We start from the raw sequence: 27,237 nt of genomic DNA, 5'->3' as shown, positions 1-27,237 counted from the left end.
ACTATTACAAGAGACAAAGAAGGACACTATATAATGATCAAGGGATCGATCCAAGGGGAAGGTATAACAATTGTAAATATTTATGCACCCAACATAGGAGCACCTCAATACATAAGGCAAATACTAACAGCCATAAAAGGGGAAATCGACAACAACACAATCATAGTAGGGGACTTTAACACCCCACTTTCACCAATGGACAGATCATCCAAAATGAAAATAAATAAGGAAACACAAGCTTTAAATGATACATTAAACAAGATGGACTTAATTGATATTTATAGGACATTCCACCCGAAAACAACAGAATACACATTTTTCTCAAGTGCTCATGGAACATTCTCCAGGATAAATCATATCTTCGGTCACAAATCAAGCCTTGGTAAATTTAAGAAAATTGAAATCGTATCAAGTATCTTTTCCGACCACAACGCTATGAGACTAGATATCAATTACAGGAAAAGATCTGTAAAAAATACAAACACATGGAGGCTACACAATACACTACTTAATAACGAAGTGATCACTGAAGAAATCAAAGGGGAAATCAAAAAATACCTAGAAACAAATGACAATGGAGATACGACGACCCAAAACCAAGGGACGCAGCAAAAGCAGTGCTAAGAGGGAAGTTTATAGCAATACAAGCCTACCTCAAGAAACAGGAAACATCTCGAATAAACAACCTAACCTTGCACCTAAAGCAGTTAGAGAAAGAAGAACAAAAAAACCCCAAAGCCAGCAGCAGGAAAGAAATTATAAAGATCAGGTCAGAAATAAATGAAAAAGAAATGAAGGAAACAATAGCAAAAATCAATAAAACTAAAAGCTGGTTCTTTGAGAAAATAAACAAAATTGATAAACCATTAGCCAGACTCATCAAGAGAAAAAGGGAGAAGACTCAAATCAATAGAATTAGAAATGAAAAAGGAGAAGTAACCACTGACACTGCAGAAATACAAAAGATCATGAGAGATTACTACAAGCAACTCTATGCCAACAAAATGGACAACCTGGAAGAAATGGACAGATTCTTAGAAATGCACAAACTGCCGAGACTGAACCAGGAAGAAATAGAAAATATGAACAGACCAATCACAAGCACTGAAATTGAAACTGTGATTAAAAACCTTCCAACAAACAAAAGCCCAGGACCAGATGGCTTCACAGGCGAATTCTATCAAACATTTAGAGAAGAGCTAACACCTATCCTTCTCAAACTCTTCCAAAATACTGCAGAGGGAGGAACACTCCCAAACTCATTCTACGAGGCCATCATCACCCTGATACCAAAACCAGACAAAGATGTCACAAAGAAAGAAAACTACAGGCCAATATCACTGAAGAACACAGATGCAAAAATCTTCAACAAAATACTAGCAAACAGAATCCAACAGCACATTAAAAGGATTATACACCATGATCAACTGGGGTTTATCCCAGGAATGCATGGATTCTTCAATATACGCAAATCAATCAACGTGATACATCATATTAACAAATTGAAGGAGAAAAACCATATGATCATCTCAATAGATGCAGAGAAAGCTTTCGACAAAATTCAACACCCATTTATGATAAAAGCCCTGCGGAAAGTAGGCATAGAGGGAACTTTCCTCAACATAATAAAGGCCATATATGACAAACCCACAGCCAACATTGTCCTCAATGGTGAAAAACTGAAACCATTTCCACTAAGATCAGGAACAAGACAAGGTTGCCCACTCTCACCACTATTATTCAACATCGTTTTGGAAGTGTTAGCCACAGCAATCAGAGAAGAAAAAGAAATAAAAGAAATCCAAATCGAAAAAGAAGAAGTAAAGCTGTCACTGTTTGCAGATGACATGATACTATACATAGAGAATCCTGAAGATCCTACCAGAAAACTACTAGAGCTAATCAATGAATTTGGTAAAGTAGCAGGATACAAAATTAATGCACAGAAATTTCTTGCATTTCTATACACTAATGACAAAAAATCTGAAAGTGAAATTAAGAAAACACTCCCGTTTACCATTGCAACAAAAAGGATAAAATATCTAGGAATAAACCTACCTAAGGAGACAAAAGACCTGTATGCAGAAAATTATAGGACACTGATGAAAGAAATTAAAGATGATACAAATAGATGGAGAGATATACCATGTTCTTGGATTGGAAGAATCAACATTGTGAAAATGACTCTACTACCCAAAGCAATCTACAGATTCAATGCGATCCCTATCAAACTACCACTGGCATTTTTCACAAAACTAGAACAAAAAATTTCACAATTTGTATGGAGACACAAAAGACCCCGAATAGCCAAAGCAATCTTGAGGACGAAAAATGGAGCTGGAGGAATCAGGCTCCCTGACTTCAGACTATATTACAAAGCTACAGTAATCAAGATAGTTTGGTACTGGCACAAAAACAGAAATATAGATCAATGGAACAGGATAGAAAGCCCAGAGATAAACCCACGTACATATGGTCACCTTATCTTTGATAAAGGAGGCAAGCATATACAGTGGAGAAAAGACAGCCTCCTCAATAAGTGGTGCTGGGAACATTGGACAGGTACATGTAAAAGTATGAAATTAGAACACTCCCTGAAACCATGCACAAAAATAAACTCAAAATGGATTAAAGACCTAAATGTAAGGCCAGACACTATCAAACTCTTAGAGGAAAACATAGGCAGAACACTCTATGACATACATCACAGCAAGATTCTTTTTGACCCATCTCCCAGAGAAATGGAAATAAGAACACAAATCAACAAATGGGACCTAATGAAACTTAAAAGCTTTTGCACAGCAAAGGAAACCATAAACAAGACCAAAAGACAACCATCAGAATGGGAGAAAATATTTGCAAATGAAGCATCTGACAAAGGAGTAATCTCCAAGATTCACAAGCAGCTCATGCAGCTCAATAACAAAAAAACGAACAACCCAATCCAAAAATGGGCAGAAGATCTAAATAGACATTTCTCCAAAGAAGATATACAGATGGCCAACAGACACATGAAAGAATGCTCAACATCATTAATCATTAGAGAAATGCAAATCAAAACTACAATGAGCTATCATCTCACACCGGTCAGAATGGCCATCATCAAAAAATCTACAAACAATAAATGCTGGAGAGGGTGTGGAGGAAAGGGAACACTCTTGCACTGTTGGGGGGAATGTAAATTGATACAGCCACTATGGAGAACAGTATGGAGGTTCCTTAAAAAACTAAAAATAGAACTACCATATGACCCAGCAATCCCACTACTGGGCATATACCCTGAGAAAACCATAATTCAAAAAGAGTCATGTGGGCTTCCCTGGTGGCGCAGTGGTTGAGAATCTGCCTGCCAATGCAGGGGACACGGGTTCGAGCCCTGGTCTGGGAAGATCCCACATGCCGCGGAGCGGCTGGGCCCGTGAGCCACGGCTGCTGAGCCTGCGCGTCTGGAGCCTGTGCTCCGCAACAAGAGAAGCCGCGATAGTGAGAGGCCCACGCACCGCGATGAAGAGTGGCCCCCACTTGCCGCAACTGGAGAAAGCCCTCACACAGAAACGAAGACCCAACACAGCCATAAATAAATAAATAAATAAATTAAAAAAAAAAAAAAAAAGAGTCATGTACCAAAATATCCATTGCAGCTCTATTTACAATAGCCAGGACATGGAAACAACCTAAGTGTCCATCATCAGATGAATGGATAAAGAAGATGTGGCACATATATACAATGGAATATTACTCAGCCAGAAAAAGAAATGAAATGGAGGTATTTGTAATGAGGTGGATGGAGTTAGAGTCTGTCATACAGAGTGAAGTAAGTCAGAAAGAGAAAAACAAATACAGTATGCTAACACATATATATGGAATCTAAGGGAAAAAAAAAAAAAAGGTCATGAAGTACCTAGTGGCAAGACGGGAATAAAGACACAGACCTACTAGAGAATGGACTTGAGGATATGGGGAGGGGGAGGGGTGAGATGTGACAGGGTGAGGGAGTGTCATGGACATGTATACACTACCAAATGTAAAATAGATAGCTAGTGGGAAGCAGCCGCATAGCACAGGGAGATCAGCTCGGTGCTTTGTGACCACCTGGAGGGGTAGGATGGGGAGGGTGGGAGGGAGGGAGATGAAAGAGGGAGGGGATGTGGGAACACATGTATATGTATAACTGATTCACTTTGTTATAAAGCAGAAACTAACACACCATTGTAAAGCAATTATACTCCAATAAAGATGTTTAAAAAAATTTAAAAAAATAAATAAATAAAATAAAAAATTTAAAAATTTAAAAAAATACAAAAATTAAAAAAAATTAAAAAAAAAAAGAATAGGGACGGGACCTGCACCAGTGGGAGGGAGTTGTGAAGGAGGAAAGGTTTCCACACACTAGGAAGTTCCTTCGTGGGCGGAGACTGCGAGTGGCAGAGGGGGGAAGCTTCGGAGCCACAGAGGAGAGCGCAGCCACAGGGGTGCGGAGGGCAAAGCGGAGAGATTCCCGCACAGAGGATCGGTGCTGACCAGCACTCACCAGCCCGAGAGGCTTGTCTGCTCACCCTCCGGGGCTGGGAGCTGAGGCCTGGGCTTCGGTCGGATTGCAGGGAGAAGACTGGGGTTGGCAGCGTGAAAACAGCCTGAAGGGGCTAGTGCATCACAGCTAGCCGGGAGGGAGTCCGGGAAAAGGTCTGGAGCTGCCAAACAGGCAAGACTTTTTCTTGCCTCTTTGTCTCCTGGTGCAGGAGGAGAGGAGATTCAGAGCGCCACCTAAACGAGCTCCAGAGACGAGCGCGAGCCGCAGCTATCAGCGCGGACCCCAGAGATGGGCATGAAACGCTAAGGCTGCTGCTGCCACCACCAAGAAGCCTGTGTGCAAGCACAGGTCACTATCCACACCTCCCCTCCCGGGAGCCTGTGCAGCCCGCCACTGCCAGGGTCCCGTGATCCAGGCACAACTTCCCCTGGAGAACGCACAGTGCGCCTCAGGTTGTTGCAACGTCATGCTGGCCTCTGCCGCTGCAGGCTCACCCCGCATCCGTGCCCCTCCTTCCCCCAACCCTAAGTGAGCCATAGCCCCCGAAGCAGCTGCTCCATTAACCCCGTCCTGTCTGAGCGAAGAACAGATGCCCTCAGGCGACCTACACGAAGAGGCAGGTCCAAATCCAAAGCTGAAACACGGGAGCTGTGCAAACAAAGAAGAGAAAGGGAAATTTCTCCCAGCAGCCTCAGAAGCAGTGGATTAAAGCTCCACAAACAACTTGATGTACCTGCATCTGTGGAACACCTGAATAGACAACGAATCATCCCAAATTGAGGAGGTGGACTTTGGGAGCAAGATATATTATTTTTTCCCCTTTTCCTCTTTTTGTGAGTGTGTATGTGTATGCTTCTGTGTGAGATTTTGTCTGTATAGCTTTGCTTTCACCATTTGTCCTAGGGTTCTGTGCATCCGTTTTTTGTTTTTTGTTGTTGTTTTTTTTTTACTTTAAATTTCTTTTTTCTTTTTTTCTTAATAATTATTTTTTATTTTTTATTTTATTAACTTTATTTTATTTTATCTTACTTTATTTTATTTTATCCCCTTTCTTTTTTTCTTTCTATTTTTTCTCCCTTTTATTCTGAGCTCTGTGGATGAAAGGCTCTTGGTGATCCAGCCAGGCATCAGGACTGTGCCTCTGAGGTGGGAGAGCCAACTTCAGGACACTGGTCCACAAGAGACCTCCCAGCTCCATGTAATACCAAACAATGAAAATCTCCCAGAGATCTCCATCTCAACACCAAGACCCAGGTTCACTCAACGACCAGCAAGCTATAGTGCTGGATACCTTATGCCAAACAACTAGCAAGACAGGAACACAGCCCCATCCATTAGCAGAGAGGCTGCCTAAAATCATAGTAAGGCCACAGACACCCCAAAACACACCACCAGACGTGGACCTGCCCACCAGAAAGACAAGATCCAGCCTCATCCACCAGAACACAGGCACTAGTTCCCTCCACCAGGAAGCCTACACAACCCACTGAACCAACCTTAGCCACTGGGGACAGATACCAAAAACAACAAGAACTACGAACCTGCAGCCTGCGAAAAGGAGACCCCAAACACAGTAAGATAAGCAAAATAAGAAGACAGAAAAACAAAGAGCAGATGAAGGAGCAAGGTAAAAACACACCAGACCTAACAAATGAAGAGGAAATAGGCAGTCTACCTGAAAAAGAGTTCAGAATAACGATAGTAGAGATGATCCAAAATCTTGGAAATAGAATAGACAAAATGCAAGAAACATTTAACAAGGACGTAGAAGAACTAAAGAGGAACCAAGCAACAATGAAAAACACAATAAATGAAATTAAAAATACTCTAGACGGGATCAATAGCAGAATAACTGAGGCAGAAGAACGGATAAGTGACCTGGAAGATAAAATAGTGGAAATAACTACTGCAGAGCAGAATAAAGAAAAAAGAATGAAAAGAACTGAGGACAGTCTCAGAGACCTCTGGGACAACATTAAACGCACCAACATTCGAATTATAGGGGTCCCAGAAGAAGAAGAGAAAAAGAAAGGGACTGAGAGATATTTGAAGAGATTATAGTTTGAAAACTTCCCTAATACGGGAAAGGAAATAGTTAATCAAGTCCTGGAAGCACAGAGAGTCCCATACAGGATAAATCCAAGGAGAAACACGCCAAGACACGTATTAATCAAACTATCAAAAATTAAATATGAAGAAAACATATTAAAAGCAGCAAGGGAAAAACAACAAATAGCACACAAGGGAATCCCCATAAGGTTCACAGCTGATCTTTCAGCAGAAACTCTGCAAGCCAGAAGGGAGTGGCAGGACATATTTAAAGTGATGAAGGAGAAAAACCTACACCCAAGATTACTCTACCCAGCAAGGATCTCATTCAGACTTGATGAAGAAATTAAAACCTTTACAGACAAGCAAAAGCTGAGAGAGTTCAGCACCACCAAACCAGCTTTTCAACAAATGCTAAAGGAACTTCTCTAGGCAAGAAACACAAGAGAAGGAAAACACCTACAACAACAAACACAAAACATTCAAGAAAATGGGAATAGGAACATACGTATCGATAATTACCTTAAATGTAAATGGATTAAATGCCCCCACCAAAAGACACAGACTGGCTGAATGCATACAAAAACAAGACCCGTATATATGCTGTCTACAAAAGACCCACTTCAAACCTAGGGACACATACAGACTGAAAGTGACGGGATGGAAAAAGATATTCCATGCAAATGGAAATCAAAAGAAAGCTGGAGCAGCAATTCTCATATCAGACAAAATAGACTTTAAAATAAAGACTATTACAAGAGACAAAGAACATTATATAATGATCAAGGGATCGATTCAAGAAGAATTTATAACAATTGTAAATATTTATGCATCCAACATAGGAGCACCTCAATACATAAGGCAAATACTAACAGCCATAAAAGGGGAAATCGACAACAACACAATCATAGTAGGGGACTTTAACACCCCGCTTTCACCAATGGACAGATCATCCAAAATGAAAATAAATAAGGAAACACAAGCTTTAAATGATACATTAAACAAGATGGACTTAATTGATATTTATAGGACATTCCACCCATAAACAACAGAATACACATTTTTCTCAAGTGCTCATGGAACATTCTCCAGGATAGATCATATCTTGGGTCACAAATCAAGCCTTGGTAAATTTAAGAAAATTGAAATCATATCAAGTATCTTTTCCGACAACAACGCTATGTGACTAGATATCAATTACAGGAAAATATCTGTAAAAAATACAAACACATGGAGGCTACGCAATACACTACTTAATAACGAAGTGATCACTGAAGAAATCAAAGGGGAAATCAAAAATACCTAGAAACAAATGACAGTGAAAACACGACGACCCAAAACCTATGGGATGCAGCAAAAGCAGTTCTAAGAGGGAAGTTTATAGCAATACAAGCCCACCTCAAGAAACAGGAAAGATCTCGAATACACAACCTAACCTTGCACCTAAAGCAATTAGAGAAAGAAGAACAAAAAACCCCAAAGTTAGCAGAAGGAAAGAAATCATAAAGATCAGATCAGAAATAAATGAAAAAGAAATGAAGGAAACAATAGCAAAAATCAATAAAACTAAAAGCTGGTTCTTTGAGAAGATAAACAAAATTGATAAACCATTAGCCAGACTCATCAAGAAAAAAAGGGAGAAGACTCAATACAATAGAATTAGAAATGAAAAAGGAGAAGTAACCACTGACACTGCAGAAATACAAACGATCATGAGAGATTACTACAAGCAACCCTATGCCAATAAAGTGGACAACCTGGAAGAAATGGACAGATTCTTAGAAATGCACAACCTGCCGAGACTGAACCAGGAAGAAATAGAAAATATGAACAGACCAATCACAAGCACTGAAATTGAAACTGTGATTAAAAATCTTCCAACAAACAAAAGCCCAGGACCAGATGGCTTCACAGGCGAATTCTATCAAACATTTAGAGAAGAGCTAACACCTATCCTTCTCAAACTCTTCCAAAATATTGCAGAGGGAGGAACACTCCCAAACTCATTCTACGAGGCCACCATCACCCTGATACCAAAACCAGACAAAGATGTCACAAAGAAAGAAAACTACAGGCCAATATCACTGATGAACATAGATGCAAAAATCCTCAACAAAATACTAGCAAACAGAATCCAACAGCACATTAAAAGGATTATACACCATGATCAACTGGGGTTTATCCCAGGAATGCAAGGATTCTTCAATATACGCAAATCAATCAACGTGATACACCATATTAACAAATTGAAGGAGAAAAACCATATGATCATCTCAATAGATGCAGAGAAAGCTTTCGACAAAATTCAACACCCCCTTATGATAAAAACCCTAGAGAAAGTAGGCATAGAGGGAACTTTCCTCAACATAATAAAGGCCATATATGACAAACCCACAGCCAACATCATCCTCAATGGTGAAAAACTGAAACCATTTCCACTAAGATCAGGAACAAGACAAGGTTGCCCACTCTCACCACTATTATTCAACATCGTTTTGGAAGTTTTAGCCACAGCAATCAGAGAAGAAAAAGAAATAAAAGGAATCCAAATCGGAAAAGAAGAAGTAAAGCTATCACTGTTTGCAGATGACATGATACTATACATAGAGAATCCTAAAGATCCTACCAGAAAACTACTAGAGCTAATCAATGAATTTGGTAAAGTAGCAGGATACAAAATTAATGCACAGAAATCTCTTGCATTTCTATACACTAATGACGAAAAATCTGAAAGTGAAATTAAGAAAACACTCCCGTTTACCACTGCAACAAAAAGGATAAAATATCTAGGAATAAACCTACCTAAGGAGACAAAAGACCTGTATGCAGAAAATTATAGGACACTGATGAAAGAAATTAAAGATGATACAAATAGATGGAGAGATATACCATGTTCTTGGATTGGAAGAATCAACATTGTGAAAATGACTCTACTACCCAAAGCAATCTACAGATTCAATGCAATCCCTATCAAACTACCACTGGCATTTTTCACAAAACTAGAACAAAAAATTTCACAATTTGTATGGAGACACAAAAGACCCCGAATAGCCAAAGCAATCTTGAGGACGAAAAATGGAGCTGGAGGAATCAGGCTCCCTGACTTCAGACTATATTACAAAGCTACAGTAATCAAGATAGTTTGGTACTGGCACAAAAACAGAAATATAGATCAATGGAACAGGATAGAAAGCCCAGAGATAAACCCACGTACATATGGTCACCTTATCTTTGATAAAGGAGGCAAGCATATACAGTGGAGAAAAGACAGCCTCCTCAATAAGTGGTGCTGGGAACATTGGACAGGTACATGTAAAAGTATGAAATTAGAACACTCCCTGAAACCATGCACAAAAATAAACTCAAAATGGATTAAAGACCTAAATGTAAGGCCAGACACTATCAAACTCTTAGAGGAAAACATAGGCAGAACACTCTATGACATACATCACAGCAAGATTCTTTTTGACCCATCTCCCAGAGAAATGGAAATAAGAACACAAATCAACAAATGGGACCTAATGAAACTTAAAAGCTTTTGCACAGCAAAGGAAACCATAAACAAGACCAAAAGACAACCATCAGAATGGGAGAAAATATTTGCAAATGAAGCATCTGACAAAGGAGTAATCTCCAAGATTCACAAGCAGCTCATGCAGCTCAATAACAAAAAAACGAACAACCCAATCCAAAAATGGGCAGAAGATCTAAATAGACATTTCTCCAAAGAAGATATACAGATTGCCAACAGGCACATGAAAGAATGCTCAACATCACTAATCATTAGAGAAATGCAAATCAAAACTACAATGAGATATCATCTCACACCGGTCAGAATGGCCATCATCAAAAAATCTACAAACAATAAATGCTGGAGAGGGTGTGGAGGAAAGGGAACACTCTTGCACTGTTGGGGGGAATGTAAATTGATACAGCCACTATGGAGAACAGTATGGAGGTTCCTTAAAAAACTAAAAATAGAACTACCATATGACCCAGCAATCCCACTACTGGGCATATACCCTGAGAAAACCATAGGTCAAAAAGAGTCATGTACCAAAATGCTCATTGCAGCTCTATTTACAATAGCTAGGACATGGAAGCAAACTAAATGTCCATCATCGGATGAATGGATAAAGAAGATGTGGCACATATATGCAATGGAATATTACTCAGCCATAAAAAGAAATGAAATGGAGGTATTTGTAGTGAGGTGGATGGAGTTAGAGTCTGTCATACAGAGTGAAGTAAGTCAGAAAGAGAAAAACAAATACAGTATGCTAACACATATATATGGAATCTAAGGGAAAAAAAAAAAAATGGTCATGAAGAACCTAGTGGCAAGACGGGAATAAAGACACAGACCTACTAGAGAATGCACTTGAGGATATGGGGAGGCGGAAGGGTAAGATGTGACAAAGTGAGAGAGTGTTATGGACATATATACACTACCAAACGTAAAATAGATAGCTAGTGGGAAGCAACCGCATAGCACAGGGAGATCAGCTCTGTTCTTTGTGACCACCTAGAGGGGTGGGATAGGGAGGGTGGGAGGGAGGGAGATGCAAGAGGGAAGAGATATGGGAACATATGTATATGTATAACTGATTCACTTTGTTATAAAGCAGAAACTAACACACCATTGTAAAGCAATTATACTCCAATAAAGATGTTAAAAAAATAAATAAATAAACTCAAATTGGATTAAAGCCTTAAATGTAAGACCTGAAGCCGTAAAACTCCTAGAAGAAAACATAGGCAGTATGCTCTCTGACATCAGCCTTAGCAATAATTTTTTGGATATGTCCCCTCAGGCAAGGGAAACAAAAGTAAAACAAACAAATTGGACTACATCAAACTAAAAAGCTTTTACACAGCAAAGGAAGCTAGCTATCAACAAAATGAAAAAGCAGCCTACAGAATGAGAGAGGGTATTTGCATATGATATATCCAATAAGGGATTAATATCCAAAATACACAAAGAACTCACACAACTCAACATCGAAAAATCAAACAACTCAATTAAAAAATGGGCAGAGGATCTGAATAGAAATTTTTCCAAAGAAGACGTACAGATGGCCAACAGACACATGAAAATGCTCAACATCACTAATCATCAGGCAAATGCAAATCAATACTACACTGAGATACAATCTCACATCTGTCAGAATGGCTATTATCAAAAAGACAAGAGATAAATGCTGGCAAATGTGGAGAAAAGGGAACACTTGGTGTACTGTTGACAGGACTATATACTGGTGCAGCCACTCTGGAAAACAGTATGGTGGTTCCTCAAAAAGTTAAAAATAGAACTACCATATGACTCAGCAATCCTACTTCTGGGTATATATCCAAAGGAAATAAAATCACGACCTCAAAGAGATATCTGCACTCCCATGTTCACTCCAGCATTATTCATAATATTTAAAATGTGGAAGCAACCTAAGTGTCTATACATGGATGAATGGATAAAGTAGATGTGATATATATATTTATATAAAATATTATATAAAATATATAACGTATATTACTTATATATTATATATAATATATATAAAATAGAATATTACTTGTTTATTAAAAAGGGCGATATTCTGACATTTGCCACAACAAAGATGGATCTTGAGGGCATTATGCTAAATGAAATAAGTCAGACGGAGGAAGACAAATGCTGTATGTTCTCACTTATATGCTTATATGTGGAATCTAAAAACGCTGAGCTCACAGAAACGAGGAGTAGATTGATGGTTACCAGACGCTGGGTTGTGGGGGAAATGGGGAGACGGTGGTCAAAGAGTACAAACTTTCAGTTATAAGATGAGTAAGTTCCAGGATCTAATATACAGCGTGGTGACTACAGGTAAAAATACTGTACTGTATACTTGAATGGTGCTATGACAGATCTTAAATGTTCTCACCATAAAAACAACAACAACAACAAAATGGTAATTATGTGAGGAGAAGGATTTGTTAAGTAATCTTATTGTGGTAAACATTCTGCAACATATACTTGTATCAAACCATTACACTGTATACCTTAAACTTACACAGTGTTATATGTCAATTATATCTCAATAAAGCCGGGGGAAAAAATCAATAGTCAGCTACAAAGCAGGAATTGAATGCACACTTAAAAGTCCCACATCATTCTTACTAACAACATAAGATTTTGCATCTTATCAATGACTGAAAAACCATACTATCGAACTGTTAAATCTCTCACAAACCCCAGAAAGAGGAGACTATTTTTTATTAAAGAGAAATATTTTGAAAAATTTTACATCTATTTCCTAGGAAAGCAACAAAATTGTCACCATATAAGATACATATAGCAGGGTTTGAGAGACAAGATTCTTATTATTGAAAAGGCCATACATTGGATTAAAAAATCCTTTCTGATTAATACAATTTCAAGAATGTAATTTATACATTTAAGAGCTGAATGGGGCCTTTTGGTAGAAAGATAGTGCAGTGAAATTTAAAACATCATTATCAATGCTAAAGACAGAAGATTCTGTAGTACATTAAAATTCATAGAACTTTCAATTAGTCTGGTATTAGCTTTATTTATCTGACAAAAATAGAACAAGCTGAATGTATAGTAAGAACTTTGTTGCGTTCTCATTGCTTAGGTATTCATACCTCGTAAGAGCTGTTCCTGTTTTACCACAAGCCCCTGGTATTTTTTAAAGGTTTTTTCATAATCTTTTCTCAAGGTTTGGTTTTCAGGGTCTTCATCAAGTAAACAAGTTAAGGATCATCCATATTCACTGAAGCAAAGAAAACCTAATGAAAAATACTATGAAGAACAGTGCTAATAAATTTTATGTGCAATTTTATCCAGTTATTTTCTGTAACCAATAGTTTAATTAAAATATTATTCCCTGCACAATTGTGTTATAACAGATCTTCTTAACCAAGTGCTCGAGGATGTGCTTGCAGACCTTGGGTGAACACATGTTTAGGCTTCACCAAGTACTTGAATCCTCAGAAATTGTATGTAAATATTTTATGTATGTGCACAAGTCTCTAACTTTCACCAGATTAAAAAATAGGTCCATGAATCAAAAAGGTTACAGCCTTAAAGAATGATTTAGTTAATAAGAATAGTGAATTCCACTTCGGACAGATGTCTAGTATATTGAAAGGACGTTGATTATATCTAAAGCTTTTTAGCACCCTCTTCAGACTACATACAAAAAGAGAAATATCCCAAAGTTAGAGAAAAACAAAATTTAAAAATTATATCTTATAGCCCCAAATAGTCCCTTGGACACCTGCAGAAATAACCAATTACTTCAGTATGAATTCAGGATCCCCAAGCACTCAAAAACATCCCCCTTGTGGAATGCTACTTGCATCACAACACAAGGAAACTTAAGACTTAATAAAATAGTAATATCTTAGGAGAAATGGCCAAACTTCTGATAGGTCATTTTTATATTCCTTCAATTATTGTAATCCACTGATTCTGAGACACATTTATTGCACATCTTAACATCTCCAGAATTTGAATATATCTTATAATCCATGATATGTCATAGTTTTAATTGGAAGCACCTTTTTCCTTTCGCAGTGGTTCATAAATAATGGTGTATCTTACATTCAGTGGTGTCTAATATTTATAGGAATATGATATATCCTAAAAGATCAGTTCTTGTCACCAAGCAATCACAAAGTATAAATTAATGATTGCTAAAAGTCCCATTAGTGGTTCCTCTGTATCCCCCCTGCCTTAGTTTCAATGAATTTTAGGTACATTCAGGAAATTTGGGACTCAAGAAATGACCTGAAGTCTCCAGGATTATTGAGTTGTCCATATGGTTTAAGTCAACACCAATCTAGATGTCAGAAGCTTAAAGCACATAGAGAAAATTGTCTAAACCTATAAAGATCCTAATTAAGAAAAGTCAAATCTGTGTGTGTGTGTGAGGGTGTATTTTTATAGTGCCTTGGGTATTCCACGAAGGGGAGGTAAAAAACATGAGATATTGGGCACAACAGAAATAATATTTTTACTTTTTAAAAGAGATCAATAAATATTGGGTTCAAAGGAAAGTTACCAATATGACTTGTCATCTGCAAAACATGTCATATTAGACAGATATGAATAAGCCAGGGCCTTCAATTTAGAATTAAAGTTGTAGAAGAAATATGACAAATATCTTCATATATAAGAAATGTGATATTGAAGAAAATATCCTTATTCTATATTGCTTCAGTATGCAAGATTAGAATCAAGGGATAGAAGTTATTGGGAAGTAGACTTTAGTACACTAAGCAAAAAACCATTATAATAAATAGAATGTCAAAACACAGAATGAGCTAAATCAATAAGCAGTGACATGATAAAGAGACTAAATAATCGATTTGTAAGGGAAGTTGCAGAAAAGATTCTTGTATTGAAAGGTTAAAATTGATTCTTTTTAAGGTTCCTTTCACAGGTTCTACGCTTCTGCAGGCATCTCAAATTTGTATGTAAGTCCAAAAATACTTTTTTTAATAATTAGAAAAATAGAATTTAAAACTATGTTCTTCACCAAATTCACACTCATTCCAATCAAAGTCACCTTATTACACAGAGAAAACTACATAAGCAACAGTGGTGAGCCAGACTTCAGCTAACTAAAGGATCTTAAGGGACAAAATAGCACAGTCACTTAGAGACTCAACAATTCAGTTATCCAGGACCACTATTATCTATTCCCTCTAGCTTATCACCTAATCAAAGTTGTAAAAAGATTAAAAAGTATATGTAAAACTATATTCATTCTGATTTCAATCTTCATCTTAACCTTCAGCACACTTTTGCATTTTTTCAAGTAATGTGAATGACAAACAAAACAAAATCCTCTCCATCCAAAGCTCACAGCAACAGGCAACAGTGGGGTGAAATGCCGCTTCAAAGGATATCAGTTTTCTTCTTCTTAGAAAGTTCTTCTTGCCAAAGCTCATGTCTTTTTAATTCATGATCAATGATATTCATACACAGAGCTCCAATTTTATAGTGAGTGATAAGTCCATGAAACTGAGAAAAGCTTTAAAGAAGAGTTTTTAGTATGTATTTAAAGGAATACATTTTGTGGCTTCAGGAAATCTGTTTTGGATAAACACTGGTACAAACAATGTAAAATAGACTTGATATACACATTTCAATAAATGAATATGCCCACAGTATACTAGGAAGACTTGAAATTGTGAGATTACTTTAAATATATTTTAACACACAACACTTACCTGAAACGAAATTATTTTTAAGTTAGAAATTACACAGAACACATTTTTGTAATTAACCACCATTTTAACTATTCAGATACCCTCAAAATAAAATTTCAGACTACCACCTAACAAAACTATTAATATAACAGTACTATTATTGAATAAAACTGATACCAGGAAATAAACTAGTGAAGTATTAGCAATTAGGTTTTATATATGTTTCCTAGACAATTTATTCATCCAAGTATTTATTCAGTAAATATTTATTTGCTAATGCTGGCACATTTTTAGAACAGAGGTAAGAAATTCCCTAGAATTTCTGAAAAGTCAGAAACTTTTCACAATGTCTCAATAAGTATCCTTCTAAAGAATATATGTGTATAAATAAAATACATGAATACATAACAGGTATGTGTTTGCAAACATATACTGTGTATACACACACACACACACACACACAGTTGACCCTTGAACAATGCAAGGGATAGGGGTGCCAACCCTCTGTGTCGTCAAAAATGTATAACTTATAGTGGGTCCTCCATATCTGCAGTTCTGCATCCACAGTTTCAACTGGGGGACCATGTAGTATGGTAGTACATACTTAGTGGAAAAAAATCTATGTATAAGTGGACTCACGCAGTTCAAACCCATGTTGTTCAAGGATCAACTGTATATAAAACAGTAACATTTACTGGCACTTACTCTGGGTCAGGCTTTTTTCTAATACCTTCCTGAAGAGGATGCTCCTATTACTATCCACAATTACAGATGAGGAAACTGAGCACAGAAAGGTTAAGTAATGTAGCCAAGATCACACGGCTAATAAACAGCAGGACTTGGATTCAAAGCCAGAGAGTCTATTTCCAGAGCCCATAACTCTTAAACTCTAAACCATTATATTATCCTACTGTACATGTATATGCATTGGTGAGTGTAGACTGAAAGAAAGAGAGAACAACAAAGAGGACAGAGAATTGGAAATAGAAGTTTAGAGGCAGAGCGTAGTTAGATACATAAGAAGACTGAGAAAACTAGTGATCTACTATCTAAACCAATGACACAGACAGACAGAAATAGATATAGATCAGTACTTTTATTTCCTAATTTTTACACTTACCTGGAAAAGCAAAAAAAGATGTATATTATGTTTGTAGCTAACTCAACACTTTGCTTCCAGTCTTCTCTGAGGACTCTTGCTAATGCACCAAGGGCAGTTTCTAAAGAAAAAGGGGATGTACAAAAATGATCACTCACTTTGCCTCTGATATAAAGGGTAATTGGTTTTAAATGTCTACTATCAATAAATAACAAAGCTAAGATAGAACTGGGACAAAAAGTAGGATGCTTCTTTCCAACACAGAAAGCTATTTTTAAAACTGAAATACTAAAACTCACAACATGCAGCTTTAAGTCTAACTGTAAATAGAAAAATAAAATATGATCTAAATAAAGTAACATAGTAAGTATACTATGGGTGACAATAAAATAATACAACGAACCATTTATTTCTTAATTTTCATTTCCACTTGCTACTGCAGTGCCAGTTTTTTTTTAACATCTGATTTAATGTGTTCATGAATAAGTGAAAAACTAGATTAAGTCTAAAAAAATAATGAGCAGTTTAAAGCAGGCTACCACTGACTTCACTAAAGCAAATTAATAATCAAATAAAACTTATACACAGAAAAATAAGTCTAATATTTTAATGTCATGTTAAATTGATGCCAACAGCCATAAATAGAGCAAAAAGTTTTTCACAAAACTAGCTTTAGGGTAGATTGATAAACATCCCTGTTACACCTTTTTCCTGAAAAAGGTAATGAATTGATTAATGAGAATTACTATACATTAAGTAAACATAAAGTAATGAGACTAGTTTCAAATTAGTACTGTTACATGGCTGACTAAATCTTAAAATCATTAAAAATTGAAATATCTGTGTATTACATAGTGATCAAAATGCAACTTTCTATAACAGGCATTGAGGATCTATTGTACTTCGTGGACTGCATTGTAAGTATTTATTATGGTAATGAAAGTATTTAGTTTATTTGAGCTTTCTGGCCATTCAGATTATGAAACAACAAGAATTCAGTATATTACTAATCCCCTTAGTGAGGAATTTTTTATACAAACTGAAAAACACCCTATAATAGCATTTCACTGTATTATTCATATTCATAATACAGAGCACTGGTATAATACAGGTTTTGAACAAAATTATTCTGAAGTCAAATAAATAGGTAATATGCAAAAGCTCTAAAAAAGTCCTACTTAATAAAGAATCTGGTTTAGCTTTGCTTAATCCAGTATTTCCAAAGGCATTCATCCTTATAATCCAGAGGATACAGCATTTCTTAGAATATACTTTGGAAAATGATGTACTACAATGTCACAAATTTAGCATTTTTCTTCTTTACTAAAGAACAGAAAAATGTCTCAATAAAAATACAGCTATAGGAATTATACACAGGTTATGAAGAAATAAACCAAAAGAAAATTACAAAGTTTACAACAGATCAAAATATAACCCAAAATTAATTTATAATTTGAGTGCAATCATAATTAAAATTCTGTTAAGATTTTCTTAGAGAATATAATAAAGTGATCTCAAAACAATATATAAGAAAATGTACAAAGACCAGCAACACCACTTTAAAAAAAAGAACTCAACAAATTGGAACATTTCTCCTACATACTCTAAAACTCTAGTCAAAGTACAAAACAAAACAACAACAGTATGATATTGGTATGGAAGTTATCAAACAGATCAATGGAAAAGAAAAGAAAGCATCAAAACATATCTATGAATATATGAGAACAGTATCTGGCACAGAATAAGCTTTCAAGAAGTATCAATTGAATAAAAAAATGGCCAGCATATAGTAGAAAAGCCATTTCAAATCTCTGGGAAAAGAAGGAGTATTCAATAACTAAGCTGGGGAGAGACCTTCAAGATGGCAGAAGAGTAAGACGAGGAGATCACCTTCCTCCCCACAAATACATCAGAAATACATCTACATGTGGAACAACTCCTACAGAACACCTACAACACTGGCAGAAGACCTCAGACCTCCCAAAAGTCATGAAACTCCCCACATGCCTGGGTAGGGGAAAAGAAAAAAGAAAAAACAGAGACAAAAGAATAGGGACAGGACCTGCACCAGTGGGAGGGAGCTGTGAAGGAGGAAAGGTTTCCACACACTAGGAAGCCCCTTCACGGGCGGAGACTGCGGGTGGTGGAAGGGAACCTTCAGACCCACGGAGGAGAGTGCAGCAACAGGGGTGCAGAGGGCAAAGCGGAGAGATTCCCTCACAGAGGAGCGGTGCCGACCAGCACTCAGCAGCCCAAGAGACTTCTCTGCTCACCCGCTGGGACAGATGGGGGCTGGGAGCTGAGGCTCGGGCTTCTGAGGTCAGATCCCAGGGAGAGGACTGGGGTTGGCTGCGTGAACACAGCCTGAAGGGGGCTAGTGCGCCACAGCTAGCCGGGAGGGAGTCCGGGAAAAAGTCTGGACCTGCCTAAGTGGCAAGAGACCATTGTTTAGTGGTGCGCGAGGAGACGGGATTCAGAGCACTGCCTAAACCGTCTCCAGAGACGGGCGCGAGCCGTGGCTATCAGCATGGACACCAGAGACGGGCATAAAACGCTAAGGCTGCTGCTACAGCCACCAAGAAGCCTGTGTGCAAGCACAGGTCACTATCCACACCTCCCCTCCCGGGAGACTGTGCAGCCCTCCACTGCTAGGGTCCCGTGATCCAGGGACAACTTCCCTGGGAGAACACACGGCGCGCCTCAAGCTGGTGCAACGTCCTGCCGGCCTCTGCCGCCCGCAGGCTCAACCTGCATTCTGTACCCCTCCCTCCCCCTGGCCTGAGTGAGCCAGAGCCCCCTAATCAGCTGCTACTTTAACCCCGTCCTGTCTGAGCAAAGAACAGATGCCCTCAGGAGACCTACACGCAAATCCAAAGCTGAACCCCAGGTGCTGTGCGAACAAAGAAGAGAAAGGGAAATCTCTCCCAGCAACCTCAGGAGCAGCAGGTTAAATCTCCACAATCAACTTGATGTACCTGCATCTGTGGAATACCTGAATAGACAACGAATCATCCCAAAATTGAGGCGGTGGACTTTGGGAGCAACGATATAAATTTTTTTTTCCTCTTTCTCTTTTTGTGAGTGTGTACGTGTATGCTTCTTTGTGTGATTTTGTCTGTAGAGCTTTGCTTTTACCATTTGTCCTAGGGTTCTGTCTGTCCATTTTTTTTTTTTAGTATAATTTTTAGCGCTTGTTATCATTGGTGGATTTGTGGTTTGGTTTGGTTGCTCTCTTCTTTCTTCCCTTTTTATTTTCTTTTTATTACTTTTAAATTTTTTTATTTTTAATAATTATTTTTTATTTTAATAACTTTATTTTCTTTCTTTCTTTCTTTTTTCTCCCTTTTCTTCTGAGCTGTGTGGCTGACAGGGTCTCAGTGCTCCAGCCGGGTGTCAGGCCTGTGACACTGAGGTGGAAGAGCCGAGTTCAGGACACTGGACCACCAGAGAACTCCCGGTTCCACATAATATCAAATGGCAAAAGCTCTCCCAGAGATCTCCATCTCAACACTAAGACCCAGCTCCACTCAATGACCAGCAAGCTACAGTGCTGGACACCCTATGCCAAACAACTAGCAAGACAGGAACACAACCCCACCCATTAGCAGTGAGGCTGCCTAAAATCATAATAAGGTCACAGACACCCCAAAACACACCACCGGACACAGTCCTGCCCACCAGAAAGACAAGATCCAGCCTCATCCACCAGAACACAGGCACTAGTCCCCTCCACCAGGAAGCCTACACAACTCACTGAACCAACCTTAGCCACTGGGGGTGGACACCAAAAACAACGGGAACTACAAACCTGCAGCCTGTGAAAAGGAGATCCCAAACACAGTGAGTTAAGAAAAATGAGAAGACAGAGAAACACACAGTAGATGAAGGAGCAAGTTAAAAACCCACCAGACCAAACAAATAAAGAGGAAATAGGCAGTCTACCTGAAAAAGAACACACAGTAATGATAGTAAAGATGATCCAAAATCTTGGAAACAGAATGGAGAAAATACAAGAAACGTTTAACAAGGACCTAGAAAACTAAAGAGCAAACAAACAATAATGAACAACACAATAAATGAAATTAAAAATTCTCTAGAAGGAATCAATACCAGAATAACTGAGGTAGAAGAACGGATAAGTGACCTGGAAGATAAGATAGTGGAAATAACTATTGCAGAGGAGAATAAAGAAAAAGAATGAAAATAATTGAGGACAGTCTCAGAGACCTCTGGGACAACATTAAACACACCAACATTCGAATTATAGGGGTCCCAGAAGAAGAAGAAAAAAAGAAAGGTTCTGAGAAAATATTTGAATAAATTAGAATTGAAAACTTCCCCAGTATGGGAAAGGAAATAGTTAATCAAGTCCAGAAAGCACAGAGAGTCCCATACAGGATAAACCCAAGGAGAAACACGCCAAGACACATATTAATCAAACTATCAAAAATGAAATACAAAGAAAAAATATTAAAAGCAGCAAGGGAAAAACAACAAATAACACACAAGGGAATCCCCATAAGGTTCACAGCTGATCTTTCAGCAGAAACTCTGCAAGCCAGAAGGGAGTGGCAGGACATATTTAAAGCGATGAAAGGGAAAAACCTACACCCAAGATTCCTCTTCCCAGCAAGGATCTCATTCAGATTCGACAGAGAAATTAATATCTTTACAGACAAGTGAAAGCTAAGAGAATTCAGCACCACAAAGCCAGCTTTAGAAAAAATGCTAAAGAAACTTCTCTAGGTGGGAAACACAAGAAAAAGACTCACAAAACAAACCCAAAACAATTAAGAAAATGGTAACAGGAACATACATATTGATAATTACCTTAAATGTAAATGGATTAAATGCTCCAGCCAAAAGACGTAGACTGGCTGAATGGATACAAAAACAAGACCCATATATATGCTGTCTAAAAGAGACCCACATCAGACCAAGGGACACATACAGACTGAAAGTGAGGGGATGGAAAAAGATATTCCATGCAAATGGAAATCAAAAGAAAGCTGGAGCAGCAATTCTCATATCAGACAAAATAGACTTTCAAATAAAGACAATTACAAGAGACAAAGAAGGACACTACATAATGATCAAGGGATCAATCCAAGAAGAAGATATAACAATTGTAAATATTTATGCACCCAACACAGGAGCACCTCAATACATAAGGCAAATGTTAACAGCCATAAAAGGGGAAATCAACAGGAACACAATCATAGTAGAGGACTTTACACTGCACTTTCACCAATGGACAGATCATCCAAAATGAAAATAAATAAGGAAACACAAGCTTTAAATGTTACATTAAACAAGATGGACTTAATTGATATTTATAGGACATTCCACCCAAAACACAACAGAATACACTTTCTTCTCAAGTGCACACACAGAACATTCTCTAGGATAGATCATATCTTGGGTCACAAATCAAGCCTTGGTAAACTTAAGAAAACTGAAATCATATCAAGTATCTTTTCCAACCACAATGCTATAAGACTCAATGCTATAAGATATCAATTACAGGAAAAAATCTGTAAAAAATACAAACACATGGAGGCTAAACAATACACTACTTAATGACCAAGAGATCACAGAAGAAATCAAAGAGGAAATCAAAAATACCTAGAAACAAATGACAATGAAAACACGATGGCCCAAAACCTAAGGGATGCAGCAAAAGAAGTTCTAAAAGGGAAGTTTATAGCAATACAAGCCTACCTAAAGAAACAAGAAACATCTCAAATAAACAACCTAACCTTACACCTAAAGCAATTAGAGAAAGAAGAACAACAAAAAAAAAAAACCCAAAGTTAGCAGAAGGAAAGAAATCATAAAGATCAGATCAGAAATACAGGAAAAAGAAATGAAGGAAACAATAGCAAAGATCAATAAAAATAAAAGCTGTTTCTTTGAGAAGATAAACAAAATTGATAAACCATTAGCCAGACTCATCAAGAAAAAAAGGGAGAAGACTCAAATCAATAGAATTAGGAATGAAAAAGGAGAACAACTGACAGTGCAGAAATACAAAGGATCATGAGAGATTACTTCAAGCAACTATATGCCAATAAAATGGACAACCTGGAAGAAATGGACAAATTCTTAGAAAAGCACAACCTTCCGAGACTGAACCAGGAAGAAATAGAAAATATGAACAGACCAATCACAAGCACTGAAATTGAGACTGTGATTAAAAATCTTCCAACAAACAAAAGCCCAGGACCAGAGGGCTTCACAGGAGAATTCTATCAAACATTTAGAGAAGAGCTAACACCTATCCTCCTCAAACTCTTCCAAAATATAGCAGAGGGAGGAACACTCCCAAACTCATTCTATGAGGCCACCGTCACCCAGATACCAAAACCAGACAAAGATGTCACAAACAAAGAAAACTACAGGCCAATATCACTGATGAACATAGATGCAAAAGTCCTCAACAAACTACTAGCAAACAGAATCCAACAGGACATCAAAAGGATCACACACGATGATCAAGTGGGGTTTATCCCAGGAATGCAAGGATTCTTTCATATACGCAAATCAATCGATGTGATACACCATATTAACAAATTGAAGGAGAAAAACCATGTGATCATCTCAATAGATGCAGAAAAAGCTTTCGACAAAATTCAACACCCATTTATGATAAATAACCCTAGAGAAAGTAGGTATAGAGGGAACATACCTCAACATAGTAAAGGCCATATATGACAAACCCACAGCCAACATCGATCTCAATGGTGAAAGACTGAAACCATTTCCTCTAAACTCAGGAACAAGACAAGGATGCCCACTCTCAGCACTATTATTCAACATAGTTTTGGCAGTTTTACCCAGAGCAATCAGAGAAGAAAAAGAAATAAAAGGAATCCAAATCGGAAAAGAAGAAGTAAAGCTGTCACTGTTTGCAGATGACATACTATACATAGATAATCCTAAAGATGCTATCAGACAACTACTAGAGCTAATCAATGAATTTGGTAAAGTAGCAGGATACAAAATTAATACACAGAAATGTCTTCCATTCCTATACTCTAAGGATGAAAAATCTGAAAGAGAAATGAAGGAAACACTCCCATTTACCACTGCAACAAAAAGAATAAAATACCTAGGAATAAACCTACCTAAGAAGACAAAAGACCTGTATGCAGAAAACTATAAGACACTGATGAAAGAAATTAAAGATGATACAAACAGATGGAGAGATATACCATGTTCTTGGATTGGAAGAATCAACACTGTGAAAATGACTAAACTACCCAAAGCAATCTACACATTCAACGCAATCCCTATCAAACTACCAATGGCATTTTTCACAGAACTAGAACAAAAAATTTCACAATTTGTATGGAAACACAAAAGACCCCAAATAGCCAAAGCAATCTTGAGAAAGAAAAACAGAATTGGAGGAATCAGGCTCCTGGACTTCAGACTATACTACGAAGCTACAGTAATCAAGGCAGTATGGTACTGGCCCCAAAACAGAAATACAGATCAATGGAACAGGATAGAAAGCCCAGAGATAAACCCATGCACATATGGTCACCTTATTTTTGATAAAGGAGGCAAGAATATACAATGGAGAAAAGACAGCCTCTTCAATAAGTGATACTGGGAAAACTGGACAGCTACATGTAAAAGAATGAAATTAGAACACTCCCTAACACCATACACAAAAATAAACTCAAAATGGATTAAAGACCTAAATGCAAGGCCAGATACCATAAAAGTCTTAGAGGAAAATATAGGCAGAACACTCTATGACATAAATCACAGCAAGATCCTTCTTGACCCATCTCCTAGAGAAATGGAAATAAAAAGAAAAATAAACAAATGGGACCTAATGAAAGTTAAAAGCTTTTGCACAGCAAAGGAAACCATAAACAAGATGAAAAGACAACCCTCAGAATGGGAGAAAATATTTGCAAATGAAGCAACTGACAAAGGATTAAACTCTGAAATTTACAAGCAGCTCATGCAGCTCAATATAAAAAAAAAAAAAACAAACAACCCAATCCAAAAATGGGCAGAAGACCTAAATAGACATTTCTCCAAAGAAGATATACAGATTCCCAACAAACACATGAAAGAATGCTCAACATCACTAATCATTAGAGAAATGCAAATCAAAAGTACAATGAGGTATCACCTCACACCAGTCAGAATGGCCATCATCAAAAAATCTACAAACAATAAATGCTGGAGAGGGTGTGGAGAAAAGGGAACCCTCTTGCACTTTTGGTGGGAATGTAAACTGATATAGCCACTATGGAGAACAGTATGGAGGTTCCTTAAAAAACTACAAATAGAACTACCATACAACCCAGCAATCCCACTACTGGGCATATACCCTGAGAAAACCATTAATTCAAAAAGAGTCATGTACCACAATGTTCACTGCAGCTCTATTTACAATAGCCAGGACATGGAAGCAACCTAAGTGTCCATCGACAGCTGAATGGATAAAGAAGATGTGACACATATATACAATGGAATATTACTCAGCCATAAAAAGAAACGAAATTGAGTTACTTGTAGTGAGGTGGATGGACCTAGAGTCTGTCATACAGAGTGAAGTAAATCAGATAGAGAAAAACAAATACTGTATGCTAACATATATGGAATCTAAAAAAAAAAAAACAAGAAAAAATGTGGTTCTGAAGAACCTAGGGGCAGGACAGGAATAAAGATGCAGAGGTAGAGAATGGACTTGAGGACATGGGGAGGGGGAAGGGTAAGCTGTGACAAAGTGAGAGAGTGGCATGGACATATATACATTACCAGTTGTAAAATAGATAGCTAGTGGGAAGCAGCCGCATAGCACAGGGAGATCAGCTCAGTGCTTTGTGACCACCTAGAGGGGTGGCATAGGGAGAGTGGGAGGGAGACGCAAGAGGGAGGAGATATGGGGATGTACGTATATGTATAGCTGATTCACCTTGTTATAAAGCAGAAACTAACACACCGTTGTAAAGCAATTATACTCCAATAAAGATGTTAACAAAAAAAAACTAAGTTGGAATAACTGGCTATACAATGTGGAAAAAAATAAAATTACATCTCTACCTGTCACTTTCAACAAAAATGAATTCCAGGGCCAAGCACTTTAGGAACAGCAGAGTAAAGACCTGCAAAAATCCACACTCTTCCATAAGCAAATATAATACTGGTAAATTTTTTCAAAATCAACTCTTTTAGAACTCTGTAAATTAGTTTTGCAAAAACTCAAGAAGTGTTTATTTAAGAAATATGGCTGACTTGGTAAAAACAGTGAGCTCTGTGGCATTTCAACTTGCCCAAATCCATCCCCTCTGTGCAACTTTGTGGAAACTTTGAAAACCAACAGCATCACAACCATGATATCTGTGAAAAACAGTAGCCCAGCAGCAAGTGGAGGAAGTAGAACAGTGTGGTGTCCCCCCCAAATTCCCACTCCGGTGAACTGTCAATATCTTGTCCATCAGGGTACTTGCTGAAAAGCTCCATTCCCATGGTTTGGCTTTATTTGACCTGACTCAGAGATTGCTCTTACAAACAGCCTTAGACCCAGGGCATTTGTTGAAAACTACCAGCAGCAACATTGCAGCTATGTGCAGCAGCCTAGCCAACTTGAGGTAACAAGAGGCTGACCAAAACACTTTAAAAGGAAAAACTGGGAAATGAGATATTCACTGGGTCTTTGAAAGACTCCAACACATTCCTCGGACTCCAGAAGGCCCGGCACACATGCAGGAATGTGCACATGCCAGGGGAAGACCTAAAAAAGCCTAATCTCTCATCTCTGGCCAACCTTGAGGCAATATTCAAGCAGGAATTGAAGGCTAAGGCTTGTAAACTACTTCCCTGAGCACTGAAGACATCCTCCCACCCACATGTACACACCCACAGCCCCTCAGCAAAGGCTGGGGCGCTGTGTGCCAGGCATTTAAAGAAATCTCTATCTAATCATTAATTACCACTAAACTAACTGAGCAGAGGCTTCAGTGACTGCAGAGACAAAGAATACAGACTTTACAGTAATTAATTAATCCAGGAAACTCATTAAACAAATAAACAGCAAATATAACAAGTCCGGGAAGGAGTGGAAATCTGATTTCCAGAGTTGCCCCAATATTATTTCAACAACAACAAAAAATACAGCACATGCAAAGAAACAGAGGACAGTATTTCCCATACTCAGAAAACACAGCATTCAATAGAAACTGTCCATGAGGAAGCTCACATTTTGAACTTATGAGACAATGATTTTAAATTATGTGAAGTTATTGTAAATATATTGAAAGAACTAAAGGAAATCATGTCTAAAGAATTAAAGGAAAATATGAGAAGGTATGAGAAT

The 27,237-nt window shown here is 37.8% G+C and overlaps 1 protein-coding gene across 2 annotated transcripts in view; it reads right to left on the bottom strand.

Annotated features, from left to right (window-relative positions):
* KIFAP3 (kinesin associated protein 3) overlaps window positions 1-27,237 on the bottom strand; it is a 167,291-nt gene that overhangs the window by 113,874 nt on the left and 26,180 nt on the right. For both annotated transcript variants that reach the window (XM_082383822.1, XM_082383823.1), the window contains exons 6-8: window positions 16,917-17,016; window positions 15,494-15,618; window positions 13,223-13,321 (exon numbers count right to left, since the gene is read on the bottom strand). In XM_082383822.1, the coding sequence (XP_082239948.1) occupies window positions 13,223-13,321; window positions 15,494-15,618; window positions 16,917-17,016 (324 nt within the window). The remainder of the gene's footprint in view (window positions 1-13,222; window positions 13,322-15,493; window positions 15,619-16,916; window positions 17,017-27,237) is intronic.

Source organism: Balaenoptera borealis (assembly GCF_965194805.1).
Source record: "Balaenoptera borealis genome assembly, chromosome: 1".
NCBI lineage: Eukaryota > Metazoa > Chordata > Mammalia > Artiodactyla > Balaenopteridae > Balaenoptera > Balaenoptera borealis.
Note: the sequence above shows the minus strand (reverse complement) of the source record. Positions and strands in the feature narration are given on the sequence as shown.